General features: G+C 39.5%; 1 protein-coding gene across 1 annotated transcript in view; it reads right to left on the reverse strand.

The window, feature by feature from the left end:
- Positions 1 to 25000, reverse strand: part of LOC138012436 (uncharacterized) — a 43411-nt gene that overhangs the window by 10884 nt on the left and 7527 nt on the right. Inside the window, exons 2-5 of the mRNA XM_068859211.1 lie at positions 17199 to 17444; positions 12150 to 12536; positions 3285 to 3620; positions 2547 to 2669 (exon numbers count right to left, since the gene is read on the reverse strand). Coding sequence (XP_068715312.1) covers positions 2547 to 2669; positions 3285 to 3620; positions 12150 to 12536; positions 17199 to 17444 — 1092 coding nt within the window. The remainder of the gene's footprint in view (positions 1 to 2546; positions 2670 to 3284; positions 3621 to 12149; positions 12537 to 17198; positions 17445 to 25000) is intronic.

Below are 25000 nucleotides of genomic sequence, written 5' to 3' on the forward strand. Positions count from 1 at the left end.
GAGGTGTAGAACTCTGCTTTGTCGAGACCCTGCTGAGAGACGTTGAATCTTTCCATGCTGTGAACATTGTTGGGGCAGAGGCTAATAGCCAAGACATCAAGGACACAAATAAGAAAATTTTCAATGGTGTAGGTCTTCTTATAATAATAATAATAATAATAATAATAATAATAATAATAATAATAATAATAATAATAATAATAATAATAATAATACTCATCTACTGACTGAGTTACAAGGTCAGACGGGGGCAGGCTGTGGGAACTGAAGATGTTAAAGTCACGGCAATGAACATGTACAAGTACAAGGAAGGGGTTATGTTTTAGCAAACGACCAACGTCTTCATGAACTCTGAACTAAACAACAACTCATTAAATCTTAGAAGAAAGCGCAAGTTCCGCATTAAGTATAACACTAATAGGTTTAGGGACATCTATCTATCTATCTAGCCCCAGCATTAGATTCACCCGTACCCATTTACACACCTGGGTGGAGAGAGGCACCGTGAGAGTAAAGTGTCTTGCCCAAGAACACAACATAATGTCCCCGGCCAGGACCCGAACCCGGAACACTCGATCCAGAGTAGAGCACACTGAATCTGTGGTGGTCGTGATTATTACAGTAGATATTTTGAATTCGTTATCCTAAGGTCAATTACAAGTGCCAAGATCATAAAGGGCCTTAAACCAACCTTTTCTCGCTTTGGAGTACCCTATACGCCTAAAACTGACAACGGTTCTCAATTTGTTTCAGAGGAATTTAAAGCTCTCCTTGCAGAAAGTGGGATAGATAACCGCACAACACCACTATTATTGCCCCAGGCTAACGGGGTAGTCGAACTCCGAGACCGTACCCAGTTGAAGGTCATTCAGATTGCCCAGATTGAAGGAAAAGATTGGCGTCAGGAACTGCTAACATGTCTAACTGCATACAGATTAACCTCTCAGATCACAACCGGTGCAGTACCATTCCACTTATTATTTGGGAGACAAATGCAGACTAAGCTACCGGACCTGAAGCGTGAGGCACCTATCACCAGTAAGGGCCCGTGACCGAGACTGGGCAAGTAAGCTGTCACAGAAAGAGTATGTCGATGCCCGAAGACAAGCCGCAGAAAGTCAAGTTGAAATACGAAAGCAAATAAACTGTTCCCAAACTACATTCCAAGTAACCAAGAAAAATTGCTTCTGCTATTGAGGCCATAAAGCGAATCAGGCATCTTGTCCCCAATGGGACCTTACATTCTATTTATCAGGCCCTAGTACAACCTCATTTCAACTACTGCAATATTGTTTGGGGAAACTGTGGAGTAACTTTGCAGGACAAACTGCAGAAAGTACAAGACAGAGCAGCCCTTGTCTTGACCTACTGTAACTATGACGCTGATGTCAACAATTTATTTGAACTCTTAGGATGGAAATCCCTAGTCTTTCAAAGGCAAATTGAAAGAGCAACAACGGTCCCTAACGGGACTAGCTCCTGGGTATCTCTGCTCGAAATTTGTCCATCGTAACTCTGGGTATTGTCTGAGAGACTCTGTGAATAAGGTAAATGTTCCGCAGCCGCGCACAAACTAGTACAAAAACAGCTTAGGCTATAGTGGCGCAGTCTTGTGGAACAGTTTGCCATTAGAACTAAGGAAAGCAGATTCCCTCAATCAATTCAAACGACTGATTAAATTATCTAGGCCATTATTCTAAACACGGCATTTTATTTTTTGATATTGAAAAAAAAAATTGTTAATGTAGTTTACATAGTTTGATCTATACTTGGTTTTAAATTTTTAATTGTACATACGGTTTTATATTGCTGATGAATTGTGCCGTGGTTAAATAAAGATTAAATACATAAATAAATAAATAAATAAATAAATAAATAAATAAATAAATAAATAAATAAATAAGTAGAACAAGTCCCTGTGAAGTCACAGCCAAGAAGGGAGGAGAGGTGACGGTAAGGAGAAAAGATGGTGTGCAGATAAAGTGAAACGTGTCCTATGTGAAAAAAGTACCGCGAGAGAATCTCAGAAAATGCTGGCACCGAGCGTCGAGAGCAGGAAGTCTTGGATATAACAGGTTTAACAGTTAAGGAACGGGATCCCATAGAACCTCTCTGTCTGGGGGTCACTGATTTAACAACACCTATGCAGCCTGTTGCCACAGGCCAGCTCGAGCAATTACATTGCCAAAACGATTTGATGATTATGTACTGTCAAGAGGATGACTGAGGACATTGGCTTGTAGATCTAACGGCAGCTGAGCTTTGCACAGTATGCATTATTGAATTGAACTTCATTACTTTATTAAAGGGCAGTATTTTACAGAACCCATACCCCTTCATTACTGTGTTATGAATAAAACTATAACCACTTCTTTTCCGGCAGCGAATAAAAATTGAATTTTCAGTAAAACGATTCTAAAACAACAAAATGTATTGGACAATTTCGGAAAATTTGTTGAGGCGATAGAAACTTTAAAGGAATAACTTAAAAACATCATTCGCGAATGAGAAGAGCGAAGCAATCGTTGTTTTACTTGATGACCAACCTTTCTTACTTTGTCCGCCTTCATTTGCCTTCCTCTCAGTGTGAGAATGGGATGATTGCGTTAGTGACTGTGACGTAGCCTTTGCAGTGACTGAGCTGCCTGAACTCACTGAAGTTGGATGAACTGGTTAAATGATACAAATTATAAAATACTCTCACTACGCTTGCTAATGTTGACAATAACATGATAATGGTGATAACCTGGAACAGGACCTCAGAGACGTAACTTTTAGGGAATTCAAGGGGAATAATGGTCCCGTTTTTCCTGATCTGGAGGAGGATATGCCAGTTAGCAATTTTGTCAATTGAGGGGTATTGAAATATAAATTCGATACTTTGCGATTATTTAGAATAAACATCTGGTATCTGATATCCTACAACGTCTATCGTTACTTTAAATCTGAGCTAGAAGAAAGATGTTTGTAGGTACAAGAAAACGCTTTAGATTTAGATAGGATTTTCGTCTTTCGCCGTTTTCATTGACAAATCAACCGGATATTCAAACCACCGTACTTGAAAAGCACTTTAGAAAATTTTTGTATTTGGTAACGAAAACACGCCTATGTGAGGAACGGCCTAGTCCAAATGATAGTTTCCAAATTTGTAGCAGTTGTGGGGACTGAGGGTTTAAAATTTCCAATTTCCAGTTGTTTTTGTGTAATGTGAAATCAAGCGATATACGAAGGCGCCCTATACGCCTGGCTGCGAGTCAGATTATTATGTCTTTCTTGCTACTTACGTGATTTATTAAATGTATAGTAGGAAGCAAAGAACCCGCTGTCTTTAGTGTGGTTATTTGATTTAAACACCACAAACATATGGTTTGAGGTGGAAGATATTCCTTCCTTTGGGGGAAGCTGACCATTGTAGAACACTCCTAACACTTTTTTCGAGGCATCCTCTCCATCGTACACAAGCAAACTGTCATTTCCAGCGTTTTGCAAACTAAAGTTGGTAAACTTTATGATAATTTGCAATACAGGCGAGACCGTGATCCTCCAGGAACAATAATGTATGTCAGCGTCCATTCTTGAGTTGAAAGTTCCAATCGCACCAGTTAGGTTCACACTACATGCTTTAGGAAGAAATTCAAAATTGCGAATCAACGTCAAAATCTGATTTATTTTCAAGATATAGACCTAGATGAAATGGAGGGAGAGTTCGCCTATAAACCCACGTAGATTCTCCCCACACGTCAACAAAGTCCATGCTCTTAACTAAAACCAAAGAAAACTTCTATTGATAATATATTCCAAATACAACGTGGTCATGAATTTTTGGGGGTGGGTTGGGGAGGAGGGTTGGTGCAACATCATGGTCATTGTGATGCGGTCCGCGGGCGATGGATATGTAATAGACCAATTTCGATATATTAAAATTCAGTCGTAATTGGTTTGATTCCAGGAGTCATATCATAATTAAGTAAAGTACGATCTTCCCGGTGAGTGTAGTCCTGAGAAGGACTGTTTAAGATGACATTGACTGACGTTTGGACAAGACTCTGAAGATGGCTTCCGCTCAGGTTGTCGAAACGTCAGTCAATGCCATCTTAAAAAGTCCTTCTCAGGACTACACACACCCGGACGATCGTACTTTACTTAATTATAAAATTCAGTCCTAAACAAAAGGCATCATCTCGAGGTTCTGGGGAATAAATGGAAGGATTTGTATGCGTTTATTCCCCAGAGCCTCGAGATGATGACTTAGGTTATTGTTTAGGACTGATTTTTAGTATATTTAAACTGGGGCATTGTAGTGGGCATGGCTGCCAAGTAACCAGGTGAAATGGTTGTGCGGCTGCGTGACGTGATGGCCACTCCGAGTTTGGTGTTATGGTGTGTTCACCTTGCTTTTAATGCTCTGTTACTCAGTATGAATACATACGGATTTTGAATTAAGGCAGATCTGTTTCGTAGATCCCACTCATCATTTATATGTGTATATGGCGAGATCAACTGATGAATTGGATCTACGAAACAGTACCGTATTAAAATCCATGTGTACTCATATTGAGTAACAGTTATATCCGCTCCTTTACTGTTGAGTACTGCTATGTATATGTATATGTATATGTATATGTATATGTATATGTATATGTATATGTATATGTATATGTATATGTATATGTATATATATATAGATACGTAGACTTGAACTAGGTCAAAAACATTTATTTGCTACTCCGAGTTTCATGCTTCTCACGAAGCAATCATCAGGCAACTGCCAAAAAGAAGGAATACATGGTGTTTTGCAGTGATTTTGAAAATAACGGTAGCAATTCACTATAGGCTGGGGTGCATAGCAACGGTTAAACAATACAAACTGTTTCCAGTGAGCTGCTAAAAATAAGCCTTAAATAATTACGCTATTGAGAAGGAATTTCTTTGCATGTCTGCAACTTGTTACAAGCTCATTTCTGTTGTTAAGGGTCGCCAAATCCGGTCTACAAATTATATAGTATTTCTCCCACAGACATAAATTACACTTCTTCGTTACATTTGAATAGGATCTCGCATGCCTAACAATCCGCCATTTAATGCGATAGTCGACTTTCTTGTCTTTCAAACCCCATACATATTTACTAAGTTCAGTGGAATTTCTGTAGCGTTCATTTCTAAAGGAACATGTGTGGTTTCTATAACGTGATTTGAATGATGTGTCGCAAAGACCGATGTAAGTTTGCTTTGACTGAGATGTTGTGACCTCTGCTTGATAGATGGTATTCCGCACGTTGCACTTTCCGTCTAGAGGGCAGGATCTTTTGTCACGGCAGTTGCAAGTGTTGATAGTTTGAGCGGGTGGATTTGATAACTTGTTAATGACGGCTTTATTTTGGTTGGAGATAATTGTTTTTACATTGCTCATGCAGCTATAACTAAGTTGATTCGTTCAATTTGTTCAATGATGACGAAAACGAAATCCGACAAAACATGAGTTTCTTTGTTAAGGTGTATCGCCACTTCACAAGTGTTCTTCTTTGTGCTCATGGCCGATTTGTGGTTTCGAAATCTGACTTAAAACTCGTTAGTTGTTGATCGTACATACTGAAGGAAGATCCTAAGATCCTATGGGAGGTTTTGGATAGCTCAATAGGTGCTAACGAACAGGCATTCCTAGAAGCGTTACACGATCACTTTCTAGCTCAAACTCAACGCAAGCCCACGGTTATCACTAGTATTCCAGATCTAAGGACCGTGTTGGAAGTCCTTGACATTAACAATTCCGGGTTGTTCAAGGATCACCGAAGTGTCCTCTCCGAGTTTCACTCCTCAGTCAAAGCGCCTGCTAAGACGCACCGATTCGTGTATGATTATTATTAGTCGATCTCAGTGGCCTGCGAAACGCTTTGTGTTTGGTCAAATTGACCAGTGGTGTGGATGAGGGTGATCTCGAAGGCTGTTGGCAGACCTGGAAAGACCTATTTTTTGCTGCAGTAAGGGATTTTATCACAACCAAGCGTTCAAGGGGGAGGAATCCTGTGCTATGGCACACAGGCGCCATAATGAACCTCATCAAGAAAAAGGAAACTGTCCGCAGGAAACTAAAATCGCACCCGTCAGAGTCACTTAAAATCAAATTTTAGACTCTGCGTTCACAAGTAAAGCGTGCGATAACTGAAAGCAGAGACGAGTTCTTCGACTCTGTTAACATTAAGAGTAACCCCAAGCGTTTCTGGTCTGTGTTAAAAACTAGCTCCAAATTTCGCAAGATACCAGAGAGTGTCTCCATGGCAACCGATATCTCGCATACAACCGCTGACACCCCGGACAAGATCCCAGACTTGTTCAATAACTATTTCACTAAGGTGGTCTCCACCTGCCAATCGGAAAAGGAAGGGAGTGGCCTCGAACAACGGCCAACTATACAACCTGTCATCAACGACATCAAGCAATAAACTAATTTCCAAACTTGAAAAAATTCAAAGACGTGCAACGATATCTATTCGCCGCTTACCTTTTATCACAGAAATATCTTATAAGGACAGGTTAATATCTCGAGATCTTCTTCCCGTATGTTATTGGTATGAGCTCCTAGACATGGTATTTTTTTACAAGGCTGGTCCATCTTAGTCCTTCCGTTGTTCCCGTCGTGCACGAAAGCGCTAGAAAGACTCGAGCATCCGCTACTAGCTTTCCTATCTTTGTCCCCAAGAGAACTACAACATATCAGAAATATTCTTTTATTAGAACAACCAGAATCTGGAACCTACTCAGTGGCAGAATGGACTTAGCTAATGCTACTCTTACTAGTTCCAAATCTTTTCTTTATGACTACTACTCTCGCGCTGTCAGAATGAACAACCTGGACAATCCTTGAAGTTTTAAAACTATCTGCTTGAAATGCAACTCCACAAGATTTCTAGACGTACCAATAATGTGCTGCATGTAAAGTGTGTTTTTCTTTCCTTCTGTTACATATGTTATATTCCTGGTCCCGCAGTAATTGGCTACTCAGCTGTTGTGATGTCCCTGCGAAAGTTTATATATTGACTGTATGTTTTGTTTTTGTTCTTTTTGTTTTTGTTTTTTTTGTTCTTGTTTTTTTTGGTGTGTGTGTGTATCATAAAGGCAAAGCTAATAAAATAAGATTAAAAAAAATATAAATAAGCTGGCCAACCACGTCATTAAATAATGCAAGCCCGGGCATGCCAGAGAGTCCTCTTTGAATAATTACGACGAGACAACGGAGAGCGAAAGGACGCAATTATCCCACAAAGCAAGCAGCTATTCTGCCCCGGAATGAAAAGCTCCAGTTCAAAGGTTGATACAAACAACCAGCTTCTCCACCCTTCCACGGGCAGCTGAAGCTTCAAACACGAAAGAAAACATTCCTGGTAATCCACATGGGTCAGGCGATGTACTTCCTTCTTTCACGCCATCACATTCTGTTACAATGACAACGAAACATCTCCAACAGCAGCCTTTATAAGTGTTCAACATAGTGTGTGTTCATCACAAACAACAAGTCTCCTGCAGACTCCTTACGAAGACCAAAATGAAGGAAAAGGCACGTCATCATCGACTCGGACTCGGACTAACTGATTGACCATGTTACAAGAGATTGTTGACTTTGTAATGCATTGTTAGTTTCTTGAGATAACTGAAGCAAGAGCTCTTGATTGCACTTAATACTCGCTCGATGGTATTAACGTCAAATAAATATGTGGCGTCTTGTCTACATTTGTCATTCTTTGGCTGCAACGCTTGGTTGATTTGTTGTTTGATTGATTGACACTTCACTTACACTACCTTAAAATTGATATTAAAATCGTTTAAAAATCCAAGCTTTCGCGTTCCGCGTAAGGCTTATATACATATATAATATTAAAAGGTGTCCTCTCCGAGTTTTACACCTCAGTCAAAGCGCCTGCTAAGACGCACCGATTCGTGTATGATTATGCAGGTGAAAAGCGAAAGAATGTGGGGGGGGGGGGGGGGGATAAAATGCATCAGATAAATAACAAGGTATAAATATGAATAAAAACGAATGGTTAATCTAATGGATGAATGTCAAAGTACAAAGAGTCTTAAGATATGTTAAAGTAATTATTAGAATAAAGGGTCCGCGAATTCGCTTCATCCGGCTCTGGAGTTGAGGGTAGGTTTGTAGTGCCATATGTAAAATGCTTCGAACAGTCGTAGATTTGGGGGGTCGTTTCCTAGCACAACGGTTTGGATTTTGATGCCTTTTTATACTCGTTGTTCAGGTGTTCTGTTACACGATCGTGGATAAAACGTGTAGTGCTTTCGATGTAGTGTTGATTGCAGATGTTACACGTGCTTTGGTAAACAGCGTTGTGTAATAAGCACAATTTGGTGCTGGACATAGGGCAGTTGGCCCTCGTGCATGTCCGTTCTGTGTTGTTGTGAGAGAGAGCTCGTCTGAGGGTGTGTAACTCAACACAGAATGGTCGTACCTGAAGATCCCATATATCTTCGAACGTCTCAATTATAGAATCACTAAACCTATTTGTTAATGGGCGAGGTGGTACTTCGCCAAACAAGACATAATAGACCTTCCCTCCTTCAATGGTCATGTTTTCCGCCAAAAAGAAGGCCTACCTATGGGTTCTAACATCTCAGTCATTCTGGCAATGCTATTCATGGACAGACTGGAAACCAGTGCCCTCTCTTCACCCTTATCTATAAGTCCCTACAGGAGATATGACGACGAAATTTATCTCCAGACAACTGGTGAGGAAATGGCAGGCCAATTCCACTATACAATGAACAATCTGCACCCTAAATTGAAGTTTAAAAATGAGAAACCAATAATAACACCAAATGGCCTCTCGCTATCACTACTTGACTTCAAAGTCAACATCTCCAAAGACGGCAAAAGCTCTTTTGAATTTTATTAAAAAAAAAAAAAAAAACAGCAAAGAAACCACTATTCGCTCACCACAATCAGCAATACCGGAAAAGTCAAAGATCAACTTCATTCGTATTGAGCGGAAACGTATCTCAGACCATCTCGAACCATGTCTAAAGCCTTTGATACTGTTTAAAAAAAAATGGAACAGTATGGGATAAGAGGGGTGCCTCTTCAACTTTTCACCAGCTGCGATAGGGAATACCGTCTCGAGGCAAGCAGTTACCTGTGGTATTCCCCAGGGAAGCTCGCTTGGTCTTACTTTTAGAATATTTGCAGATGACACAAATGTCTTTGCCTCAAGACGCGACCTTAAGAGCCTTGAACAACTGATTAACACTGAATTGAAGAAGGTCAAGCTTTGGTGCGATGATAACAAATTATCAATTAATTTCTCTAAAACAAATTTCATGATTGTCAAATCACCCAGGAAGAAAGATATTTGGCACTAATTATCAAGATACAAAGTGAAGACGGTACGAGTTCCTTGCTGGAGCGTAAAGATCGAGTCAAATACCTAGGTGTACATCTTGAAGACACAGTATCCTTCAAACATAATATGTCCTATGTTGCATCACGAATTTCCCGCAGCAATGGGATAGTAACTAAACTCAGATATTTCTTAACTCTCTCTCAGTTGAGACAACTTTATTATAGGATTATTTATCCTTATATTTCTTACGCAATACTAGCATGGGGAAGTGCGTACAAATCTCATATTAAGAAAATACAAACTACACAGAACCATGCCATTAGGCTTATATTCTTCACACGTACATTAGGCAAATTAACAGAGAGCGCTCTTCCGCTGTTTAACCTTCTTGATGTTCTAACAGTATATAATAAGTATCGATTGCAATGTGTATCGATTTACGCATCTTTGGCATAAAGGTCTGCTACCAGTGTTGTTTCAATATTATTTTCAATTTGCAAGTAGTATTCATGGGTATAATACCAGATATGCTTCCAAACAAAATTTATATAAATTTATCTATTTATTAATTCTGTTCTCCATCTTTTGCTATAGGTAACTTAAAATAACTGGGGGCTAATTCGAAAACTACTCAGTTAATTAGCCTCCAGACGCAATATTTGTACACTATTCTAGTTCTTGTTTTTATATTTATATATATTTAAGCTTGTACAAGAGTGAATAAATTGTTGTTGTTGTTGTTGTTGTTGTATCGAAGATAAATGTTCTACATAAAAACGACAGCCGCAAAGCATCAAAACATGTTTGACGATGTCCTCCGTCTTAACGGGTATCCTGACGGCACTATAGGCCAAACGAAGCACTCCCAAAATCATCAGAAAGACCCTCAACCTCTCAACACAAAACTGTCGTACCTGAAGATCCCATATATCTCCGAACGTCTCAAATACAGAATCACTAACATTTTCCGAAAACAGGGTATACCAGTACGGGTCGCACATAAGTCACACACCCTCAGACGAGCTCTCTCTCACAACAACACAGGAAGGACATGCACGAGGACCAACTGCCCTGTCTCCAGCACCAAATTGTGCTTATTACACAACGCTGTTTACAATATCACGTGTAACAACTGCAACCAACACTACATCGGGAGCACTACACGCTTTACCCTTGTTCGTGTAAGAGAACACCTGAACAATGATAACTCTTCCGTGAGGAAACACATTTCAAAGTGCCTAAACGAAGTCTACAAAGGCATCGAAATCAAAACCAATGTACTAGAAAACGACCCCGCAAATCTACGGTTGTTACCGTTAGGTATTTTCTCTAAGTTTTTTTTTTTTTAACTTTTGCCATTAAGTCATGATATATTGTGTTTTCAACAAATGGATCCAACTTACTTGAACAAAACGTTACTCCTAGATTTCAGTTCATTAAGGTGTTTTTTTTCGAGTAGCAATGCTCACATGTTATTTTCATTACTTAGTTTATGTAGTCACCCCGTGTTTTCCACAGACCCCGGCCCGTTTCCCCGAGTTTTCCGAAGGCCCCGGCACTCTGTGTTTTCCATAGACCCCGGAACCCCGTGTTTTCCATAGACCTCGGCACTCCAGCACCCTACTCCCTGGCTTTTCCACCAAACCGTAAATTACTCCAAGACTGAAGGTGAATTACAAAATAGTTTAAATCTCAGCCAATGGGCGTCAACAAGCTCGACAGCTTGATGAAAGAAATGACCGGAACGGCGGAAATCTTTGTAAAAACAAATCACAGTGGAAGAAAAACACTAGTTTAAAATCTACAAGATAATGATGTGCCACCAAATCCGATCGTTCAAGTAACTGTCCATAAAAAGCTGCAATCGATTAGTATTTACAGCTCTTTAAGACAAAGACAAATGGAGAACATTTCCAAAAGTTTGTCATCCTCATCATCAACAACGAATGCAGTTCTGCCAGCAGCACAACAGAGTCTGCAATACAATTTTACTGACAGAGATACATTCAGCGACTTCAACCGCTGAAAACACACTCCAAGCAATATTTAAAAGGCCAGTGAAATTATATCACCCGAGGTGTTTTTAATATGAGCGATTTAGCACCGACTAAAAATATAGTCACAAGTCCAGAATTGGGCCCGAAAGCGAAAAATAAATTAAAAGAGGAAGAAAAGAAAGGCAAAAGTTAACATATCATTACTCGGCAGCTAAAACAATGAGATCTTTAACCTTTTGGTACACCGTAATATTTTTGAAATTTCGCTCATATATTTATCCACGGCACATGAGGTAGGCGTTTTATCCATTGTCTGTTACATGTTTAAAGGACAATTACGTAGCCTTTTTTAAAAATGAAATTCCATATGTCTTATTGCTATAACATTCAGAATACAGAAAAAGCGCTACTTTTTTTGTCTATTTTCGACCCAAATCAAAATGTAAGATATAAGTTTCATTACATGTAAATTGATTGAAAGAATAAAAGATTAGTACTTAGTCCAAGAAATTGTTGTTCTGGTATTTCATTGATATCTAGGTAATAAACAGAATATTAGATGTCCACTTGTAGATACGAATTTAATGTTCTTGTTTTCAAGTCGATATCTCACGGGTGAGCGCAGAGAACGCGTGAGATATCGTCTTGAACCCTCCAAGATTATATTTGTATCCACGCGTGGTCATATTCCGTTTATTACATACACATCGATGAAATACCAGAACAACTATTTCCTGGACTAAGTACTAAACTTTTATTCGTTCAATCAATTTACATGTAATGTATATTCTGTCTGACTCACCTTGATAATAGCAGTAATAAATGGTGGGGTGTTTTTCTCCTCCCCTGTAAGGATATGTTCCATTCGCTTTATCCAAATTGCGTGAATCCTCTGTGTCATAATATATCCATTCTTGGGTTGCTATTGCCCACTTGACCATTTGACATTGTTCAGAGCCATAAGCCAGCAAGTAAAACGGAGCTCTAGTGGGAAGCAAGATAGGATGGCTTTTATCCCCATCCGTTCTACAGCAAAATTCGATTTTCGTATTGTGGTCGTAGCTACCATTAGGAAGGGTCCCTCCTTTGCCATTTTCATTCACTGACGAAGAGTCGTCATCATCCCAAAGGACAAACCCTTCTGTCAGACCATCTGGACACCTTTGATACTTGTAAATACAGTACTGACCTGTGGAGAAATCTGTCAGTTTCGTCTTTCTTCCTTGAAACTCTTTTATGATTTCATACGAACGGTAACAATTACGGGGCCCATATTCAAACAAACGGCCACCAAACTAATCCTTCGAAAATCAACCTCTATTCTTGTGCTAGCCTGCGTAGCTGGCGGCATTGTGGGCGCTGAAAATGGGGAGGGGCGCTGTGAATGATACAACGTGCGCGAAAACGTATGTTTCTTAAATGCCGCCCACTTTAAATCCAACGAGATGCTTCCGTGAAGCATACACTGGGTTGCCTGTGGTACATGCTACAGAAAATCAGAAGGCACTCAATTGTGTGGTATAATGAACTACAGCATTCCAGGCTGTGAAGAATAACAAATAAAAGAGAAGCGAGAAACACTGGCTTCTGGGCTGACATGTTGATAATTTTCAAGTTGCCTCACAACTTCTTTTCATCACAAGTTTAAGCGTGCCCTCTGAGCATCTGACAGCTTTGTAATACTAAAGTTCACTGAAGTTAACCCTGTCCGGCGGGGTTAGAATCACGATGGGAAACCAAAACAATATACCCCTCATAGAACAGAAGCATCGGGCCGAAAATACTATTAACGCTAACAAATGTGAACTCCGCAAGGTACACATTTTGTTAGCTTGCTTTATGCAAAATAAATATTGATGCAAAAGTAAATAACTATTGATACACAGTTTTTAGAAAGAGCAGAAGGAAGTTTCCGGGACGGTCGATCGAGAATAAAATATTTACGACATGAAAACAACATTTATTTTGAATCGTGAATATAGAATATAAAAAGTTACGATCAGCGACAAACATTTTGGGAGATTTTTGCTACGTTCAAATCAATCGCAAAATCGAAAGTGACATGGCCGGAATTCAGCGGGCGCCGTGATTAAGTTACCGCGGCATGTTTATTCGGCAGTTACAAACAGTGAAGCATCTGTGTCAAATGATGGCAAGATAACAGCTTTTTGTAAGTTTCTTTTTCTGTCAAGTGTTATAAAGTTTGACAATGAAATGAGCGAAGTAAATCGCCCAACTCTTGAGGTTGACAATTTGTTTATGCAAAGTCAAAATTTACTCTCCAAGACGCGCACGACGTTATTTATCACCATGTAATTCCATCATTCTGGAAATAGCAGCTGCTTTATTATTCATCTGCGTCACAATTTTTCACTGATTTTGGGGCACATTTTGTTGAAACTCAAGCACACTTCCAACAGGCCTGTGAACCCTTCCTGCTTACAGAGCAATACTAAAAAAGTTCTCCCATATCACATTTCAACCTTAAAGGGGTACTCTGACGAAAATCGCATCTTTCCTATCTAAGCCATTTTGAAACATAAACAAGTAGTCTGCATGAGAAGAAAAATGCTGTTTACTTTTTTCAAATATCTCTTTTCGTTCCAGAGATATTCGAGTTTTTAAATTATGCAAATTAGCCAAGTGATGACGTCATATACTCAACACAAGTTTGTTCAAATATGATGAAAAGAGATATCTCAGCCAATTTGTATCAGAAAATTTTGATTTTTTGCAGTAAGATTCTACTAAATGTTCTCCACAATATGAGCTTAACAGTTCCGTTACCATGGCATCATACTGGGTTCCAGACCTCCCCCATAGTGAAAGCTTTCCTGGCCACCTTTGGCATTCCATTGTGATAATAGCTAACAGCTCTTCATGTCCATGATCCAGAAGCATATAAATATATTAGCTCGAGTTTGTGGCCTTGTTTAACATTTTTCAAACTGAAAATCACTAACATATTGAAATCAAGTGGGTGGGGACTGGAAAAGAGTGAGTTGCCATGGGAACAAATTTTTTTATAGCCATAGGTGTGTTTCCTGTAGAACTATTAGACTACCAAGTTGCAATGGTTTGCACTGCAAATTGGCCAAGTTAGCTCTATTTATATACTCAATATAATATTGGGTTGAGTATATGACATCATCAGTCATCTCATTTGCATATTTTACCCATTTTTCAAACTTAAATATCTCCGGAACCAATGCAGATATTTGCAAACGGTAAATGGCGTTTTTGTTCTTTTATGGAATTCTATGTGATACACTCAAAAAATCAAGGGGTAAAAATTTGATCAGAGTACCACTTTAAGCTCGAAAATTCAATACACAACATGATATTATAATTCACAAAGGCAGGAAATACCACAGAATCCTTTTCCAGCGAAAATTTTTTTTGAAACAAACAACATATTTGCTCTTAGAGGCGAAACCTCTTCCTATTTCATTGCGTGCGTGAAGACAAGAACCTCAATCGTGTCAAATTACCATGTACTTCAGGTTTCCTGAAGAACCTTTTCCTTGAATAACAAGAAAATGATTTTTCTATTGCCATAAAAACTATCCAGTTAAGCTTGCATATCATAAAACATGATGAATTCATAAAGGCCACCTTTTCCAGGGAACATTTTTTTGACGCAAACAACATATTTGCTATGAGAGGCAAAAACCACTTCTATCTCATTACGTGCGTGTGGAGAAGAAACTCAATCGTGTCAAATATGCGCAATATTGCAACCAAAACAAATTTCAGGATCAAACCGTTTCCATGAAGAACCTTTTCCTTGAATAATGAGGCACAAAATAGACGACAAGCTTTCTTTCAAATAATTCTTGGCTGTCACATTTCCAATTATGTTTTTACTGAAGACTGCGCAGAGCTGATCACAGATCCACGTAAGGTGTTCGATTCGTTCTCTGTCTTTGTTGAACCCATAAGTTACCAGAGAATTTTCCATTTGATTTCAGTGTTCTACATAACAGCACACTTGGTAACATATTTTAAATACAACTCACTTTGATTTCGGCTCGACGGGCGATAGATTGTTGTCGAAGTCCATTACTCGTCGCTTTTAAGATTCCACCGCCTGTATATCCAATTGACTTGCCATTATTGAGCTTCATAGGGATATATTTTGTTTAAAGATCCACTAAAACGCCATTCGCGTTACATGACTTTCGACGCCATTGCTGAAGTTAATCGTTTTACTGTGTCCACCAGAGAAATCTACGCATTTCCCACTACCCTCTCGATCCTACGAAAATACGCGGAGAAGGCTCTATGCGCAAAGACACCACTTAGCAGGGGAGTGACAGGCAAGACTTTTACCGACACGGAAAAAAAAAAAATAAAATAAATAAAACAAACAAACTAAACGCAGACCCCGACTGGGTTTGCCATACTGGCAACCAAGTTGTATATTACAAGGGTCAATATTTCGAAGCAAAATTTTATGAGCAGCATGCACGGCAGATAGTATTAAAACACAGATGTTAATTTGGAAAGTATGGAAAGGGAAGAAACACCAAAGAAGCAAGTAAAACGAGAAACACTGTCAAGTAAATCAGCGAGGGATTGCTGTAGATTATGTACAAGGAATGTGAAATTGCGACCGATAAATTGTTTGACTCCAGGGAAAGCAGTGAATGAAAGTACCATCGATTAACGATGCAAACGAGGGAATCATCAAACCTCAAGCCAAGAACTCTGTAGCGGATTGGCGATTTACTACCTAGTTATATAGCTGATAGTTAATCCGCAATTGTCAGCATAGCTATTAGTCTTTAATTCTTTAAAACTGTCCAATTTAGGATAAATTTGGATAGTTTCTGATAGTAGAAAATATAGGACATTTTGTCTAAGCCAATGAAATCCCAGAAAATACAATAGGTAATAGAAACAAGCCAATTAACACAAAGCATAGCGTCAGCTCTGTAGTAGTTGACAATGGCGGAGTTTAGCTACGGAGATTTGCCAAACTTTTCCATTTCTCAAGACTTTTTCAGCGATATCACCTACGTTTCCAGAAGAAGATCTTGCCAACCTGAGAGGCAAACCCAAAACTAAAACACCTCCAAGAGTACAAAAACTTAGCTAAATGTTTTCAGAGTCGAAGATGCAGCGTAACGAAGCGACAAAGTTTTAAGATATTCCTCGTCATGATCTAGATGCAGTTCGTTGCCGTTTTTTCGCTGAAATTAGAAAAAGGAACGGCCACGAATTCGAAACAGAACGTTTGGCTGTCATGCAGTACTAGTTGGACCGTTATTTATAAAAAATGAGGCAGAAACTGCAGTATTTTGCGCGATCGTGAATTTACAAATTCACTAAGGCAACAACTTGAACCGAACGCAGGGTTACGGAAAGCGAAAAAAATGTCTCTCGTGCTTGAAGCGAAGCAGATGAAGAATTCGTCTGGCGACTTTCGCCAGGAGGTTTTCCATTTCCACGGTATTTAGTCTCCATCCTCTATTAAAGAAAAAAATCATTTCTAACGCTTTTAACTTGCATTTGGATGCAAAAATAGATCTTTAATTAAGGTATAATGTGCCAGTCGGAAGGTTAGGAAACTAGTTTCTTGGTGACGGGCGAAATCACACGAGGCAGTATCGAAACTTTCGACCTCGGTAATACTGGTCGCATGCTATTGCAGGTCCATTCAGGACCTGGATAAACGGCCAAGCCCCTCAGAAGTCTTAGTAGGTCAATGGGTAGCGTATGCGACGGTGTCACAGAAGCGTAGGTTTGAATCCTGTCTAAGACCCTGATTTTTCAGTTGTCCTTTCGCCGGTCACCAAGCAACTAGTTGTAGATGGATCATATTAGCAATCAGCAAATGAACACTAACCCGGTGGCCAACCCAGCCTGTTTCCGTCACTTGCTGTATGCGTTTTCATGCAAAAGGATCGGTTGACTTTTTCACCATCTACAACAGCATCAACATGAAAAGCCGGTGATTTTGCGTTCTTGCTATTTTTATGGCCATTAGAGTCTTGACATCTCCAACCCTGCTGCCACCGAAAGGCCTCCACAGAGGGACATCCATCTGCAGGTTTGGGTATTCCGTAAGTACCTCTTGGCCACTGAACATTTTCTGCCAAATAACATAGGAACGGTTATCATCATCATCGTTATTGTGAAGTCAGATTTAAATGATATATTCACGTCACCAGACTCTGTCGACTTGGAAAGGTATGTTGGTTCCTTGGCATACAAAGTCACATGCCCTATTTACTTTTCTTGCTTTTTCCTGTGTTGTCGTAGAGTTCAGAGTTTTGCCTTTCTTTCGAGTTCTTGCCGAATATATACAACCGTCAAACATGGCTACTAGCTCCGAGTAAGTTCGAGAGAAGATAGAATACGGTTGTGAATTGAAGTTAGCATAAAGGTGAGTCAAGATTTTAAGCTATTAAACGTTAGAGTCACGGTATCTCTGGCGCTATGGAGCGGCCAGAGCCAAGCAGCTTGTCAATAGGCAGACCAACGCATGCGATACAGACCCAAATTAATTAATCCCGGCTGAATTGATTCAGACGCCCTATGGTCGTCCAAATGTTTCAATATTCGCTAAATTCTATTCGCTGTCGCAAAACCGCATTCGCTGTCGCAAAAACTCATTCGCTGTTGCAAATGTTCCTTCGCTAGTACTGAATTAACTTAATTTGCATTTGCTAAAATGAAAACATAATATTCGCTGACATTTAACAGTATTCGTCATTACTACATCAACTTCGCTGTTGCAAAATATTGTTAGAAACCTCCAAGGCCGACCCTCACGCAATTCGTTTCCAGGCCGTCTGGCTGTTCGTACGTGTTTTGTCATTGTCTGCACGCAGTGAAGCAGTTAATTTTTAGCGACAGCGAATGAAATTTAGCGACAGCGAATGACATTTCGCGATAGCGAATGCAAATTTAGCGATAGCGAATGAGTCTTAGCGACAGCGAATTTAGCGAATATTGAAACATTTGGACGACCATAGACGCCGACACTTAATTGCGTCGAAATTAATTCACAGAAGCATACTATGACTAAAGAAAATTGCAAAATTGCAATTATTTCTGCATTTGATTCGGCTCATGTAAAGTACGGCGTCTGGATCAAAGCCGCTCCACAGCCGTAATTCCCGGCTAAGCCAGACGGGAAAAATTGCTTAGCCGATCCGAATTACACCGATTCGGCTCGTGAAGTACGGCGTCTGAACCGGGCCTTTGCCGATTTGGCCCATTGTGTGATTGTAAATAGGCCTTCAGGCTTCGCAGGCCCCTGCATTTTTTTACGTTACTGTTTTTAATTATGATTTCATATCTACAACATTGTGGACGTACATTTAATGAAGAAAATAAGCTATAGTTTTATTTTGTGCTTATTACTGCATTATGTACAACTTGTAATACAGTAGATATTTTTTATGGAAATAAGAACCAATTTAAGAACGTAGATAGCCTAAAACAACTGTAAAAACAATTTTTATAACAACCTATTTAATAGCCTAACTTGGAAAATATAGGTTCTTATATGCGGGTGTTTACGTATCTCAAAAGTTTATCATCGGGAAATTTCCCTGTTTAAACGTAGTTTATTATGTATGCAAAACACGGGTTTAAAAATCTGAAAGCCCAAACCATTAATTCAGTCGCGTTCAAACGTCAGTCAGACTTCATGGCATACGAGTTTACGCACCGAACACAATCAATCCGTTGGATTCGGTTGTCGAACTAATGGATGTCAATCTAACGGATTGATTTCGATTTGTTCTCAGTGTTCTATTTCGTTCGATTGCCGAACCCAATCCACTTATTGAGTTCGATTGAGGTCGATTTCCGAATGTTCGATTTCCTATGCCGGGCACAAATGACTGAACTGACCAGCTAAAGAAACCGCCTCGACTGACACAACTAATTGATTGAATTTTTGTTTCTGTTTTTATCTGAAAAATAGCCTTTCAATACTTTCGGTCAAAGGCAATACGACAGATTGTACATGACAATGGAAATAGCGTGTGCGCTATAATCGGCAAATGGGTCGCAATTTGATGAATCTGCGAGAGGTTGTGCGATATTTATTTCAATGGACATGGCTGGGTTTTAAAAGAGTGAAACCACAATAGTATAACGATATGTTAGTCTATCCCTTTCAAATTAAACATTAACTGGCAGAATTTCACGTTTCCGTTAAATGGACATAAAATGCAAATGTGTAACAAAGGTTTGCAATAGACCGTATTCATAAATGGCGGTCAAGAAATTATTCTTTTGTCTTTGTGCTAACCATCCTAAGTAGCCTCACTTTGGAACAAAAATTCTTTTGAAGTTTGCTCGTGTTTACGAGGCTAGTTAGGATGATTAGCATAAAGACAAAAGAATAATTACTTAGCTGCCATTTATGAATACGTTCTATAAAGTAAGTAACTGAGTAGGTCTACTAGTATGTTTTGAGTTTTCGGAGTATTGTACATGTCGACAGAGTTTTCTCGGTTGAAGCACGTTTCTGTTTATCGACCACCTTATTCATCGAACCATCCTTTTACGATACCCATTTTTCTGGATGAGTTTACAGAATACCACGATTCGACCAGTTTGTCGACTGGTCCACTTTAATGTGCATGTTGATGATCTTCTTCTGGTCAAAGTTTTTCGTGAATTGCTGGAGTCGAGGTTACACACTGGATATAGTTATTTCTCAACTCGAAACTCTGGTACTGACTTTTTCTGTAGAACTCCGCACACTGACTTTCCAACCTCGGATCATTTGCCAGGGATATGTTTGTTGAGGGTTGCCAAACCATATCTATCTCTTTTCGGCAATTACGGGATATTGATCCTGCCACTTCAGGCATGACATTATTGACAGTGATTTTTCAGCAATCATCTGTTAACCTTGATGAACTTTCTTCTCATGTTTCATGACCACGTTTGAGCTTTGTCACCATGCTCCTTCAAGAGCAAAAGCATCCATGTTCGACCTTCAGCTGCGGTCAACACTGTCAGGGTTGGGGATTGCGATATCAGCAAAGTGTCTGTAGTGCGGAACTTGGGTGCGTGGCTCGATGATCAACTTACTGTATGACCGTACACATTACCAAAATATGCAGTGCCGCTTTCTATCACGTACACAACATTAGGCGCATAAGGAAATACCTTTCAATGGATTCAGTTGCGACTCTTATCCACTCTTTTGTTAGGAGCCCAATAGACTACTGTAATAGTCTATTATATGGTTTGCCTAAGTGCCATATTGACAAGTTGCAGAGAGGTCCAAATGCAGCCGCCAGACTTGCCGTTATGCAAGGAGAATTTTGCCATATTACCCCAATGCTCCATCAGCTGCATTGGCTTCCTGTCTCATTTCGTATTAATTTTGAGATTTTCAATATTCACCGATAATCACCGAGCCTGAGGCGAATAATTGTTTCAATATAAATACACAATTGATTATTTCAAAAGCGAGAAAAAAAAAACACTTCAACGCAAAGTCATCTTCACTTACAGTGGCAAAACTACTACTGGCAACCATTTTGTCCGTCGAGGTGATAATCGGCCGATAATCCAAGATAGCGAGCCAATGAGAGCGGGCGATTTTGTATAATCACCTGTGCATTTATAATTAGAATTGGTAAAATTATTATGGTGATGATCATCATTATTATCATTATGTTCCTAGATGTTTAGCGCATTTAAGCATTTAAGCACCAAAAATTGTTGTACTGAATACAACTCCCCATGGGGGCTATCCAGGGTCAATGAAACATTGTTAAAAGTAGTTGTGGTTACACACACCTAGAGTTTGGGGTTTGTTTCAGCTCAGGTTTCATGTTACCCTTGGGGATCCCGTTAGACAGTAAAGGAGTTCCCTCGTGATAAAAATAAGGTTTAATTAATATAATTAGAGATCTTCGTGTATTAGCTACGTTCTGCTTTATGATTGGCTAGGTCCACTTCCTTGCGGTTACATGCAAAAACGTTTTTGCTCTTGGAAAAATTCTATTTGCCCATGGGTAAAAGGGCAGGGGCGGAGCTAGGATAAATTATGACCGGTTTCCAAAACAGAGAAAAGGCCTCTAGGGGTCCGGGGGCATACTCCCCCGGGCAGGTTTTAGATTTCAACCCTCCCAATTCCGCTTTCCCGTGTTTCTGACCGATTTCCGTAAGACGCTGAAAACAGGCATCGATACGCTCCTGAAGGGCTAGTGTAAACAGAACTAATGCAAAAGAACAAACTGACTTTTTTAGAAGTCACGACTGGCGGTCATCACCGTTAAGCGAAAGGAAATCCACGCTTGCATGAAGATATGCATGAAGTCACGCTTGCATGGAATATGGACTCGTGATCTATGCGATCTTCCGATAATTTAAAGTGCTATCAAGTCAAGGGAAACAAATAGGTTTAAATAACGATTTGTTTCTTTCTTTTCGACTCTATTTCGATCGTGATAAGTTAAATCAGGAGCCCATTACCCGGGGCCTCAATCTCCCTTTTAAACCCTTGGAGGCAACCCTTGCCCATATCATTTTATTTTTTGACGTTCGAATTCCTGCGAATGCGTTATGCCGTCCGATCAGAACAAAGTTATTGTTTTACGTCACAAGCAGTCACGCACCAGTGATCGCGTTCGTCTTACAGAGTATTCTCAGTGGGGAAATAGAAACTTGAGACGGTTCTAAAAATAAAAAGATACGGGCAAAGGTTGACTCAAGTATATAGTCTGGATGGAGGCTTCGGGTGATGGTAAAATATATATGAAATTGCATTTTTTAACCGCGCGACCATGGGCCGAGCGCGGTTCTTGGTCTGCAATCGGTTTATTTATTTTTTAACCGCGCGGCCATGGGCTGAGCGCGTTTTTTTTTTTCGTTTTGTCGGAGAGCTGAACCAGGCTTCCACTCGGCCAAATAGTCAGTGGGACTTCCAGTCACGCAACTTAGGATGTTTATTCGCCGAAAAATCTGTTAAAACGTTAATGTACTTAAAATTTTATGAATATTCCACTCTTTATTTAGTACAAAATATATTGCCTTTTTTTGTGTTATTTAAGGGGTTGATTCGAAGCGAGTATTGAATACATAAAAGGTCATTATGTCATCCATGGAAAGTGTCGACGTTTCACCTTTCATTAGTAGGGAAATAACCACCGTACTAAACATAGCCGTGGATAACGTAATTCTTAAATTAAGTGACGCGTGTGACTACTTTGCTAGGCCTTTACTCGTGTAAAAACCCAAATAAATTTAATCGCGACTTTTAGGAAAGAAAGCTGTAAGTTGTTAAAAGTGTTATCATATCGGTCATACCCATAGATATCCTGATGACAGTTCCAGGTTAATTAAGACCATTACGTCATCGGAGATTTCTCGGAGGTTAGTGATAGTGCAATAAGTTCGTGTGCAGTCGTTGTTGTCAGTTGTTGTGCTACAGATTGATCAGGTGATTTTGTGTCTATAGACTGCTTTGGAATGTGTACTACGTTGCGTCTATAGTGGTAAGAAAACAGATAAATTTTGAAAGCGCGGTTTTAAGATCTGAAAGATCTTCTTGCTTTTTTTCGTTTTGTCGGAGAGCTGAACCAGACTTCCACTCGGCCACATAGCCAGTGGGAGTTCTAGTCACGCAACTTAGGATGTTTATTCGCCAAAAAGCTGTTAAAACGTTAATGTACTTAATATTTATGAATATAGTCCGCTCTCTATTTACAACAAAATATATATTTTTTGTGTCTTATTGAAACATGTAATCGTGACTTTTAAGAAAGAAAGCTAAGACTTTTACGTCATCGGAGATTTCACGACGGCTTCGAATGATGGTGCAATCGGAGATTTGACAACGGCTATAAGTAATGGTGCAATACCTTTGTGTGCAGCCGTTGTTGTCAGTTTGTTGTGCTACAGATTGATCAAGTGATTTTGTTTCTATAGTCATCAGTGAATCAACATGGACTGCTTTGGAATGTGTACTACGTTGCGACTATAGTGGTAAGAAAACAGATAAAATTTTATTTTTGTTGGTGAGCAGTCCCAAATTTCAATTCGGTCATATAGTCAGTGGCACTTTGAATCACGCAACTTATGATGTTTAGAGGTATTCGCCAAAAGCTGTTAAAACGTTAATGTACGTAAACGTTTATGAATATTCCACTCTTTATTTAGTACAAAATATATTGCCTTTTTGTGTTACTTAAGCGGTTGATTCGAAGCTAGTATTGAATACATAAAAGGTCATTATGTCATTCATGGAATGTGTCGACGTTTCAACTTTCATTGGTAGGGAAATAAGCACCGTACTAAACATAGCCGTGGTAACGTAATTCTTAAATTAAGTGACGCATGTGACTACTTTGCTAGGCCTTTACTCGTATAAAAAAAACAATTAAATTTAATCGCGACTTTTAGGAAAGAAAGCTGTAAGTTGTTAAAAGTGTTATATTCTGTGGGTTCACACTGGGCACTAAGTCTGTCTAAGTCTGTCTTAGCCTAAGTCAAGCCAAGTCACCCTAAGTCCGCTTAAGCGTTCAGACATATCTAGAAGACAAATTCTTTCTGCGCAAAGCTGTCATCATTAACGATAAAAATAACAGATAAGGTAACTAACATCATAAACGTGGTGAGGTAGTCACGATCCATTTTAGCGAAGAAGTTGAGATCAAAATGAGACCAAGAAGCCGTAAAATCGCTGTAATTGCGACTGTTGTCTCTTTATTAAATTTACAAAGGTTGATCAGCCAAATAAATGGAGAAGGAGACCGACTAAACTGAGGTGGTGAAGCCGCATTAAAAACATGAGGCATTCCTGCTTCAGATCTGTTGGGAAATCGGCGAGGAATATCATAAGAAAACAAAAATTACACTTACGTTGGCCAATCAAAAAGTGATCAAGCAACGCAACTTACATCGCATAAGTTGAAAAGTCGGTAGCGTAATTGCCTTCTAACGTTTCATCCTCTCGACGAAGCATCTTGAGTTAATTTTGTTCGTGAGAAGAAACTTGTTGCGTGATTTCTTTGCTTTGGCGCCTAACATGGGAATCTCCATCTCCATCTCCATCTCCATCTCGATCTGATAAAACCCACGATTTTGACATTTTTTTGGTATCAGGTTTTCTTAAGTCAGCCTTAAGTCATGTTGGAAAAAGACTTAAGAACCGCTTAGGTCGTTTGAGTTTGCCGACACTGTTCACACCTGTCATTTTCACTAAGTCGACTTAAGAGATTACTAAGTCAGACTTATGCCGTGTTTAGACTTGAGCGTGCTACCGAGGTATTGGAGTTTACTTACCTAGGTTAATATTTTGCGTGTGTAAACGCCAACTAATACCGTAGTAAACACCGCTCAAGACAATAGAAAGTTAACTAAGGTAAAAGTTCGGTCTACTCTGCGAGCAGGCATGGTTAAGGTCGGTAACCAAGGTTTGGATGACAGATACATTCGCTTGCGGTCGCATAGAATTTCACATCCTGTGGTGTCGGGATTGCGTCAGGCTCATTCGATCACGTTTTCAAGGCCAGGTTTTCGACCAAGTTTCCACGTCTGGTTTCGGTCTACGAAGAAGGTATGGCAAAAAACAAAAACACCAATCCTTACGAATGCGACCAACCCGAAAGGTAAAGTTAACACCGTTGTATAGCTAATTTGTGCATATAAATATTTCTTTCTTGTGGT

The sequence above is a fragment of the Montipora foliosa genome, chromosome 8, assembly GCF_036669935.1.
Source record: "Montipora foliosa isolate CH-2021 chromosome 8, ASM3666993v2, whole genome shotgun sequence".
Classification (NCBI taxonomy): Eukaryota; Metazoa; Cnidaria; class Anthozoa; order Scleractinia; family Acroporidae; genus Montipora; species Montipora foliosa.